Source organism: Crotalus tigris, unplaced genomic scaffold (assembly GCF_016545835.1).
Source record: "Crotalus tigris isolate CLP2741 ecotype Arizona unplaced genomic scaffold, ASM1654583v1 scf7180000017550.10884619, whole genome shotgun sequence".
Taxonomy (NCBI): domain Eukaryota; kingdom Metazoa; phylum Chordata; class Lepidosauria; order Squamata; family Viperidae; genus Crotalus; species Crotalus tigris.
Window position 1 is genome coordinate 2,486,914 of NW_024096468.1, and position 12,039 is coordinate 2,498,952.

Consider the following 12,039-nt stretch of genomic DNA (forward strand, 5'->3'; position numbering starts at 1 on the left):
ATAAATCCTTCTACCTTCTACAATTCAGTCAGAACTGAAGAAGCTTCTTGGATGAAAAGCAAAATGTTTCCAAGAAAAAACAAAGTCCAGTTGCCTTTTGGGACAATGGAAAAAAGGTTCATAGTTGAAATAAATGCAAACTTCTCAACCAACAAATGGACCAAAATCCATTAGGTGGCAGTATTGTAAAACATGTTTCCTTCTGGTAAAAATTCTTCTAGAAAAAAAATATTACCAAAATGCCTTATCTCAAGCATGACATTTCGCAGTTAGTATGTATTATTTTCCATTTTCATTTCTCCCATATTTTGAGCCAGCTTTTCCCATTTTTTTTCTTACTACAAAAAAGCAATTGAGAAAAGGATGAATTTCACTGGGAACAAAAAACAATATATTGTGGAAGGAAACCCAAAATATATACATTGTTAAAGAATGAATATTACAAACACTAGTTTGGCATGTTCGAATTTATTTCTTTGTAGCAATGATAAGTGAACAAACTTTATGTAAAGGGGCTACTAAGATTGGATGTCAGTTGAGAAACGTACAATTTGCTGTACAAAGTTAATTAGAAATATTTTGTTGGGATCCAAAAATCAGCTCCATTAATCCAAAAAGAAAACTAGTATTTGTTTAGGCTGATGGGGCCAAACCAACCCGGTTGTTTCCCATGTCAAAAATAGAATAATACTCTTTAAGGAAGACATCACCCAGGATCCATAGAGGCTGCCCAGTTGAGGAAGACACATATGTTGGCTCAATTGCAAGTGAACAGCGGCCATTGTTCTGTAAAAGAATAATAAACAAACTGCTTCAGATTCTGCCCCTATTGCAGAAAAGAAGGAACATCAAGCATATTTTAATGGAATCTGGATTTGGATTGTGATTAAATTACATGACATAAAAAATTGTCTAACTTGGGTTCTCCACCTTATTATGCAATTGTTTAGCAATATAATTTTCTAGGGCTTCCTTGCAAAGACATGGTACAAAATCCATATTATACTGATACAGCTGATTCTTCAAGGCAGCTGCCTGTGTCATCTGCAAGTATTCTGACTAAATTATAGAAGGTAAATTACAGATCTAATAGCTCCAAACTAAGCAACATATTTTCTGTATAAAAAAAGTAGCATGAGCATAATGCTATTTCTATGTGAGGTTATTATTGAGATATGGAACATCAATTCGTCTTAAAATGAAGTGGTTTCCAATAATGCACTGGAGAATTTAGAAAAGCATACTTACATTGGAGACATAAGCAGAAGGAGGAAGTGGGAACTGGGAGCCATTAATGAAAAAGGTAATGGTAGGCATATTCTGGATATTGTTGCAGTCCACCTCATACTGTGAAAGAACAAATGTAAGGGAAGGTTAAATTGAGGCTATAAGAGAGGTTGGCCAGCACTAAACCTTTTCTTCAGCCTGTCAAACTTGCCTTTAAGCTGTGCAAAATGTCTTTGGGTCAATAAAATGATATTCAGATTATTTATGGCTATTTAGAGTGATAGAAAAAATAATTATTTTGGCATTTTTTTTTGAATAGACATAAATTTTATAATTCTGAGCTTACTTGCAAACCACTAACAAAACTCTTTTTTTATAATTTTAAAAATTGTATTCTATATTGTTATAGCTCAGCAATGTACAAGTGTGCACAGAAAGGTATATTGTAAGAAATTGCTTGCAACACCCCACCCCACCCCTGTTACAAATGCTCATGGAGATAAAATACAACAACACGTTCACATCCTATTGTGGAAAGCAGCCAAAACAAACATAAGAACAAGAAATGAGAAACTGCATGAAATCAAAACTGATAGATTTCTTGAGTTGTAATAGTAATACTACCCTGAACAGTCACAAAATTTGTTCAAAATTCTTTCCTCTACTTACTGAACCATCGTAACCATCATTTACAGTCTGAACAAAATCCATTAAATATTGTTGTGGAATAGTTAGCAAAAATGTTCCCGTGTCCACAATGCCCTGGCAGCCTTCCCTGCACCAGCCAGTGGCCTTGTTGCCAATAGAAAATCTATAGATAAGAACACAGAATATTACCAAAACAGTTACAAACAACTAAAGCAGACAACAATTGGTAAAACAAATAAAAGCCTATGGACTCTACATACAGCCTTTAATCAGCCTTTACCGACCAGATAGCCCACAAAGGCCATGATGGCTCAGGATGGTTGAAATCTAACAAATGTGGAAAGCATCAATTTGAGGAAGGCTGATCAAGAATCAATGGGACATTTAATTGCAGATGCCATACTTCATGGAGGAGTAGCTATTAATGTTGGCCCTATAGTTATGACCATGCATAAATATGGGTCAATATTTTACAATTAGTAAGTCCACTAAACATTCTACTGTATTTACAGAAGCAAACAGACATGAATATTGCAACTCTAGTAGAGATCTCCTTGGAAAGATCTCTACTAGAAATTTTGGAAGCTAATTACCAACAAAAAATTTTTTTAAAGCAAAATGAATGAGCTTCAGATATCTGATAGCTTCATGTGTGAGAGAATGTATCTCCTCTATAGATTTAATATTCCATAGTATATTAAGTTATTTAATATATTTGTTCAGTGGTATACTTTGCTAAATTCAGTAGCATTTTCTTTCAACCAAACATGAATCACATAATGATCGGCAAGTGGCATTTTTGTTTTTGGATGCTCAAAAGGCTTTCGATAATGTCAATTGGCAGTTTATGATACAACAATTAAAATTAATGGAAGCCGGAGGAAATTTTTTAAACGTTATAACTGCAATATATTCCAAACAATACGGGCAGATCATAATAAACGGGGTGGCAACAGACAGATTTAACATACAGAAAGGCACTAGACAGGGATGCCCTCTCTCGCCATTGCTGTTTATCTATACTCTAGAAATTCTTGTTAGAGCGGTAAGGCAAGAAGAACAGATTAGAGGACTCAAGATTAAGAAAGAAGAATATAAACTTCAGGCTTATGCTGATGATTTAGCATTTATTCTGGAAGACCCAGAACACTCTGGGCAGAAATTATTTGAAATTTTAGAAGATTATGGAGATTATGCAGGTTTAAAAATAAACAAAAATAAAACAAATTATCACTAAAAATATGACTGATATTCAAAAAAGATTCCTCAAGGTTAAATTAGGTATACAAGTAGTTTCTAAATTTAAATACTTAGGGATAATCATTTCTGCATGTTGTTCAGCACTTAAAGAAGATAATTATGTTAAATTAATGCAAAAAATTAAAGTTGATCTAGAACCTTGGAAAAATTTACACCTCTCGTTACTTGGGAGAATTGCTGCTGTAAAAATGAATATCCTACCCAAATTAATTTTTTTGTTTCAGAATATTCCAATTTTCTTGGATAAAAATGTCTTTAAGGAGTTAAATAAAATAACTTTAGAATTTGTATGGGCTGGTAAAAAGGCTAGAATAAAATTAAAGGCTTTACAGGATGCCAAGGAAAGGGGTGGTTTAGGTTTTCCTGATTGGGAATTATATTACCTGGCTGCGGCCCTAGCTTGGATTAGTGATTGGATAACCTTAAAAAATCAAAGATGTATTCAGTTAGAGGGTTATGATCTTCAGCAGGGATGGCATGCTCATATGTGGAAGAGGCAAAATAGAAATTATCAATATTTTTTAAAACACAAGGTCTGGCAAGGGTTAATTAAAAGTTGGAATACTGTCAAATCTCAATATTACACAAAAATCCCGACTTCGTTATCGCCATTGGAGGCAGTTATATACTCAAATTTGTTCAGGAAAGATAAGGTTATTAGGTACAAAGACATTTTGACAGAAGAGGGTCTTTTAAAATCTAAGCAAGAGTTAAGACAATACGGAATAGAGATAGAATGGTGGTCCTATCTCCAGATTCAAACAAGATATCTGAAAGATAAACATGAATGGAATATTTATAGACAAGATACGGGTCTAGATAAAATTTTGCTTGGTCCGGAAAAAAAACAAATAAGGAATATTTATAAACACCTATTGGAGTACAGGTTATTTGAAGAACAGGTTAAAGAAACAATGGTGACATGGGCGATAGATTTAGGACACAACATCAATTTGGATCAATGGCAGCAGGTGTGGATGCGAAATAATAAAATTACATTGGCGTCATCATACAAAGAAAATTCATATAAGATGATTTACAGATGGCATCCCCCTCCAGCAAGATTAGCCAAAATGTACAAAGGATACTCATCATTATGTTGGAAATGTAAAAAAGAAAAGGGCACATATTTTCATGTTTGGTGGCTATGTAAGGAAGCACAGAGATATCGGCGTATGGTTTGGGAATGGGTAACAGAAATGAGTATACAAAACATCCAGTATAAGCCTGAGACATTGTTGTTAGGAATTCTTGAAAATAATGTTAGTAAAGAAGATATATATTTATTCACTCATGTGGTTACAGAGCAAGAATTGTATTCGCTCAAAATTGGAAAGCTACGGCTATACCTAGTGAGAAAATCTTAATTCATAAAATTATGCACTGCGCAGAATTAGATAGGTTAACTAAGAGACTCAAAAATCAGGATGAAACGGATTTTTACCAAATCTGGAATAAATTTTATAGATGGTGGGGGGAAAAATATGGTAGTCATTGTAATGAGATAAATTAAGATTGAGATTAGAGTGATGTTATTGTAAAGGTTTTTTTTTTTATATTAGTAGTTAATTGTGAATATGAACTGTAATGTATGTCAAATCTGATTTACCATGTTCAATGTTTTTAATTTTTGTTATTCAATAAAAATTTAATTAAAAAAAAGGATTGTGTTGCTAATGGGTTTTTATCAACTTTTCTTCATAAATGTATGTCAACACTCATCAGGCTTTCCATCTTCTTGATCGAAAGGTCGTTTTTATTTATTTATTTTTATTTGTATTTAAAACAACCTTTACTTTTCTTTTTATTTATTTATTTTTAATTCAAACTTGTGGCTTGCAATTCTAGGGCTTTGAATGTGGTGATGGAAGTTAAGGTTTCAAATTTGCCTAATGAGAAACGCACCTGAAAATTACATCTCACTCTTTTCGATGATGAAGCCTTTTTTAATAAGTTGTTTTAAAATATTTTATTGTTCTTACAAATAAAATATTACTATAATACTGCTCTTTTTATATATAAATGCATTAAGATGATTTGACATTATGACTATTGTTACTATTATTGTTTCTGCTGACTGCATCTTGCTCCTTGGTCTGTTTTCTTTGTTGATTCTTACGAAGGTTTTATATTTACAGTAAGTTTTTTAGTTTTCTGCACTCCACCCAAGGTTGGCAGGCATAGTACTAGCCAATTGAGGATCTGGCTGGCAGGCAGGCAGGCTGGCTGGCTGGCTGGGTGGATGGTGAGAAGTGCCCATCTGTTTTCCAAGTTTGTGTCCTTGGCAGAAGAAGGCCTGTCTCTTTTTCCTTCCACAAACGTATTTAGAGGTAGCAAACAAGTATTAGATTAATCAGTTCTGCCAAATGTCTAATGTACCTAACCAACGGAAGAAGGAGCAGCTCATTCAAATAAAATGGAAGATATAAATCAGGAAGAAAGAATATCACTTACTCTTCTATACCGATCTGCCAGTAAGCCTGGTCAGTCATAGGGGCCCAGGTAATTTCCCCAGTGTACATCTGGGGGTCAATGCCTCCCAATATCAGTTCTCCTCCATATTGAAAAGTTGGTTGGCTGAAAGAAGAATGAGAAAATGGGCAAAAGAAAGAGTATTAGCTATAGCTTTTCATCTATATGTGGACTTTCTGTATAGAATAAACAACCCTAGGATCATTTTCACCAGGAAATGTGGCCAAAAATTTTTTTTTAAAAAAAGTTGTTGAGTAAAATTAAAAAATAACAATTAAGTAAACTGAGTTAATTCTGAATATTCACCCATCCCAGGTTCCCTCATTGACATATGCATCCTTCATTCAACTGCCCACTCCATTGAGAATCATGTTTTTAAAGGCTATGAAACATTGAACTTTTCACAATTCCAGCTGTGAGATAAGAATATAATTAGAGGTACTCATGAGGGTACGCATCTTCTTTTTACACATGTACTCTGAATAAAGTAATCCTTAATATATGTGGTGGAATCAACAGCTGAAAGGAAGGAGGATAGAATAGGACTTAAGAGATATACTATCTTGGACTCTTTGGAGGGGGAGGAAATGTATGAGATTAAACATTTAGGGTTAAATCAGGCTTTCCCAAGGGAAGGTGGGCAATTTGGTGAGATTCTTCTGAGTTAGTGAATCAACAATAAACAAATCTCTTGACCTTGGATCTGTTCTGGTTGCTTGCACTTAAGAACATAAGTTTTAAACCAGCAATGATTTAACTCAAAAATAATTTTAAATCTCTTTCTTATCCTGATGTTTCCCCTCTCTTTCAATATCATTCATTGCTTGAACTTGATTATATTTGTGATGATGGGATTGAGCCATGAAATAAAAGTAAATTGCTGTATTCCACATAACTCATTCTGGAAGAAAACCATAATTATTCTTACATGCTATATCACAAATATGATGCAGTTAATCTTACCGTGAGAAGTAAAAGCTAAAAATGGGTTCAGAAATCTGATTTTGACTCATCATCTGGTGCAACAGTGTGTATGACCCCCCGTAATTTGGAGAAGGATTGGTCAAACCCAAAATGCCATCAAAGTAGCTATAATAGAAGGGATGGGTGGGTTCATTCACACTCAATCCAAACTCTTGGTTTTGAACTACAATATTCTGGATCTGAGAAACAAGATTGAAGAATGGATTTCACTTGTAGGTTATAGCATTGCAACTCTGCACTGTCTCTTGAAATTCACATTTCTTTATCATAATAATGATATAATAAAATAATGAAATAAAAATAATAAATAAAAATAAATAAAGCATAATGTCTTGTTCAAGTCAAGCTTGATTTCTGGTGACTTCCATATCACTTTGTTTGCAATAGCATGGAAATGGCTTGCCACTGTCTAGCAAGGACAGTGGTGGCTTGCTGAAACGTTGAGGTTATCCATATGTGAAAATGGTATTGTTTGTGGGAAGCAGTAAAAAAGTCAAGAGGTTGTCTTTTTGTTGTTGATCACAAATACAAAAGAAGCTACCCCAATTAAAGGATGAAGACGTGGTAGAATCTCATTAAGAGCCATTGTCCTAAATGAATTATATCATCTTTAGCAAATATGCCAGTTATACCCACCAATGGTAGCAGATGTCTGATTGTCATAATTCATCCTTACATCCTTATTATTTTATTTTATTGACATTGTAACACACACACAAAAAGTAGAGCAGGTGAGTACTGCAAGACCAGACTTTTTGTAATAGCATCCTCTCACTGGAAGGTTTGCTAGTGGCTTCCTTCATTTAAGAAATAATGAAGGTTAATCTGATGTTGGACCTTCAATGTTAGATTAGTATGTTATTTTAATCAGAACACTGTTTCTATGGCTTTTATTATGATACCAATTTACTTTCATTGTGTTTATTCTCTTTAGATTTATGATCATTTTAATGCTTATTTTATGCAATGGTCCCCTAAAATAGTTATAAATGTAATGTAAATAAATAAGAGCTAATTCTAATGAATTAATCCACTCACCCGCACAGTATCAAAACCTAGCATTATACTCAAGTCACCAGATCCATAGCCCAGGACGTAGGTTTGGTCACTATTGCTGTAATAGGTAGATGACTGTTTTGGGTTAAATACATTATGGTTTCCTACAACAAAACAAGAAAAAAATAAAGAGTAGAAGTTTTGCTGTATGTGTAGTGAAAAATCTTTTTCTTTATACTTAAATCACAACAGACCTGTACTTAAATCACTATCAGCCCACACTTTTTCATTCTCTCATCTTGTAGGAAAAGCCCACATCAAAAATTTAATTGCTTACAGTGAAATGGCAAGGGGGTAGAAAGTGTTTGAAAGAGGCATTTCTCACAAAGATGTGCATAAGAAACATCCTTATTAGTAGGTCAAGATGTCCTCTTTTGTGGACCTAGATCAAAGCAAAACTATGGACAATTTGGCAACTTTTAACATTTTAAAATAACTCCCGAGGTATTAGGAAGTGCACTTCCATTATGTATAGAGCTGTACATGACTCGGGTCATTTTGGACCAGTGACACACTTAGAATTTTGAATTTATTCTCATAAACTGATCGTCACTTTTGCCTTGGTAAATGAAATATACAGTTACCAAATGGGAAATCCAGTACTGTGCTGTAGGCACCAACTAGTTTCAATTTTGTAATAATAATAATAATAATAATAGTAATAATAATAATAATAAGAGTGCAGGTAAGAGCAAAATCAGATGAAACTGTTTATTTCCTATCTTTACCCCCTCAAAGGACCTAAAATGATGAAAAAAGGGTCCACCCTTTCAGCTGTTTCCTTCAGTGATCCCATCACTGATTGGAAAGCTGAGTTAGGATCTGCAACTCAGAAAAAGGTTCCTTGCCAACGGACAAGGTATAAATGGTTTAAAATAAGGGAAGATGTATTTGGTTTTGACAAAAATAAATATTTTCACTAGAAGTAGACATTCAAAACATTCAGCAAGGGAGCAGATTACTCACCACAGGCCTTTGTTGTACAGTATGTAGAAGGTACCCAGAGATCACCAGAGCCGGTGTCCAAAGCAACAAGAAAATCTTGTGGTGGAGTCCCAATGCTTATTTTTCCAAAGTAAAAAGACTATCAAATGAAAATATTTATGAGGCAGGTTTCACAAAAACTTCAGAATAGCTAAATAAGTAGGGGCCTACCTCTCCCTGACAGTACATGCCTGTCCTAGAGATTAAATAGGGGAGACACTCTCCAGTCCCTTCCCTGAAATGTTGCCATCTAGTGGGACCTCAGAAGTATCTCTATGACTACAGGAACCTGTTCTGGGGCTACAAACATTCAGGTGACTACAAAATGGCAGCAAAGAGGCACAGTGTACTGTTTGCTGCCATCTCACAGTCTCCAGATTTTTGAAGTGCAAATCTTGGCAGAAGATTTCTATTCAGAAACTAGATTTCTATTCATTCACAAAAACAGTTATTTTCTATTCTCACCTTGCCCATTCTCCATGAAAAGGAGAAAAAAACATTTAAAAATCTGAAGGGTTATTTGTCTTTTTAGCAGTGTTGAGTATGAAATGAACAAATACACCAAATGTTGGTTTAGAGTACACTGGACTGTATGATTTGTTACTATCTTGTTACTATCAAATATAGTATTTGGATCCAATGTGACTTATTCAGAAGTAAATGGATTTATGATTCCAGTTGTAGACTACGTCACTTCTTTGGGAGTAAGTTATGCATGGACTGCTTGCCTTGTCTTTTATTTAATCGGAGTAAATCAATAAAGAGAAATTGCAGCCCTAACCCAGAAAGCTCACTGGTCATAGTAAAAAAAAAAAATTCCAAATACGATATTACAGTAAGTTGCTCTTTAATAAGATGGACATATCTGGGTATTATTGTCAGAAAATAGTGATCCAATCATGTGACACTAATAAAATACAGAGAACTATTTTTGCTGAATAATAATCAGAAATAATAATCAGCAAAAACTAATAATCTGCAAAATATGTTACTGAATAATCAGGTAGCATCAAAAATTGACTGAAATAAATAAATGGATTGTGTCCTTTCCTATGCTCAGGCATCAGCAGACAATTTACAGTTACTCATGGGAAAAAGAAAAGATGAAATAATTAAGTGATACTTCATTATACATAAACAACATCCTATTTGATTCTGAGAAGAGCTATCACAATAATAATAATAATAAACTAAAAACTACAAAGCCAGATGAAGGAGCGGGAAATGAAAAAAAAAAACAGATTTCTGTGGTTTAAATACTTACGTCCAAATAATTGGTCATTGGTTCATATGTAACACCAAATTTATTGAACTGATATTTTAATCCAGGGTCAATATGGTATTTTTCCAAAAATTCTTCCAACACTCCATTCTCTCTCATATTTTCACGAATGGATTTTCCTTTCTTCAGAATGATTCTACATGCCAAGAAAGATAGTCAGAATGTCCTTTACTATCACAACAATCTGTATATTTTTTAATATTTTGTTACTAGAAACAATAGTATCCCACCGAACAAATACGACACAAACAGGAGATTAAGCGAAGAAGCAGGAATGCTAAAGCTTGCCATGGAACAATAAAAACGTAATTTTGCCATTATTTTTTGACTAAAACTGATGTGCTCTAGATTGTTTCAATGCTATTTTCATTTAATATATGATCTTAACTGAGATACTCACCTATGTATACCTTTTGACAGGTGGATACAAACTAATGCCAGGATCAACGACTTCATGATGCTTGGCATCGTGGGGGATTATCTCAGGGAATCCAAAAATTTTGCCAACAACTAGGCTGCTCTCACTCCACTTTTATATCCAAGGCAACTGTTCACTGCTATTTAATCTCTTTGTTCTTGTGCCCCTATCTCTCTGTTTAATCTTATTGTAACAAGCCAATACCAACATATTTTGTTTTCTTTTGGATAATAGGAATTCTGTTTGATTTAGTTTCAATTGAATTTTTGCCCTTGATGTTAAATAAAAAACTAATAGAATTTGGCTTCACAAAGCCTTACCTGCTAGCAAAGATAATATATGATAACATATCAATATGGAAAACTATAATCAGTTTCCTTGGAAGCTGCTCCATTGTTTTAAGAACTAATGGAAAATGAATGAATAATCCCAGTTGCTCTAGTATCTTTGTAAGGTTAGACAAAGTTACCTTTTATTCAATTTATGCTTACTAAAGTTTTGTTAAACCTTGGAAAAAATGGTAGTTCTGTCCTGCATGAAATTTGATATTCCAGAACCAGATTGTATCAATTCATCCTTCCATTCCCAGTTGTGAAAGTAAAAGAATCCCAAATTCTCAAGTGGAACAATCTGCCAGAGATGTTTCCAACTCACATTTTCTACTAATCCTTCATATATTTTATGAAAACATTTTTCACATTTCATTTATCTGTGAGAAACATAAGCTGAACTACTATTTCAGATTTCCATATTTTTATTTAATAATCATAAATTAGTATTCTACACAATGACTTCCAGTGAGCACCATGACGAGCTGACATTCCACTGATTTATAAGATTGTACTGTATTTGTAAAGAAATCACTCCTGGATGCAGGATCCAGTTCAGGGAAATCTCTCCAAAGGGACTGTTGAGATTATTCACACTTCCAGACAGCCACTTTTCTTGAGTAGACCACAGAAATTGTCACTCTGTGAGTGGCTTATGAACAGTTGGAAGTTTGGATGCTACCAAGCTCACCCCTGCAGCACAGCCTTCTATGGACATTGAGTTCTACTGAGTCTTATTTCCTAATCACTTTTTGGATTTCTGTTTGTAATTATTGTTGTTTTGTTGGAGAGACAAAGCCCCTTCAAGCCAGCAAGATTTTCCTATAATCATTTGAGGTGTCCCTGTAGCCCTTAGAGGAAGATTGTACAAATATGATTTTAAGAACTTTTGGAATATATGAGTTTTTGGATTATACAGTAAAAGAGTACCCAAGATATGGATTTCAAAAAGTTAATTAAAAATTAAAAGCTAATAAAGTAATAAAACCAGGATAAAATCTAATGAATACAATAAGATAAATAAATAACTATGGATTAAGGATCCAGACTGATTTGGAGTTATAGCTTTAATATAATTAGGGAAATTTTCTCACAAAAAAATGGTGTTTGCTTTTCACATTTTATGATAAGAAAAAAATGGGGCAGAATTCTATAACAGGAGTTATTGTGCTTTTTTGCCTATCTTTTTGAAAAAAAAATAGACAAACCTCTTGACAAAATGGACAAATTCTGTTGTGAGTAATTAATGTATAAATCAAGGACAAGCTGCAATGGATAATTTTGAAATTACTTTGAAGAGGGATTAACCATCGTAAGGAATAATATGGAGAAAGATATGGATATACAAATGGAACAGATGGATGATCTATTTCCTAAAG

General features: G+C 33.8%; 1 protein-coding gene across 1 annotated transcript; it reads right to left on the reverse strand.

Moving 5' to 3' along the window:
• Positions 1-452: 452 nt before the first annotated feature.
• LOC120306532 (pepsin B-like) lies at positions 453-10,456 on the reverse strand. The gene is made up of 9 exons (XM_039339930.1): positions 10,314-10,456; positions 9,896-10,049; positions 8,614-8,731; positions 7,630-7,751; positions 6,571-6,770; positions 5,590-5,712; positions 1,897-2,038; positions 1,249-1,347; positions 453-786 (listed from the first exon to the last, which is right to left on the reverse strand). Exons 1-9 carry the CDS (start codon positions 10,379-10,381, stop codon positions 634-636), a joined length of 1,179 nt encoding a protein of 392 aa, XP_039195864.1. The 5' UTR covers positions 10,382-10,456; the 3' UTR covers positions 453-633.
• Between the last annotated feature and the right edge of the window lie 1,583 nt (positions 10,457-12,039).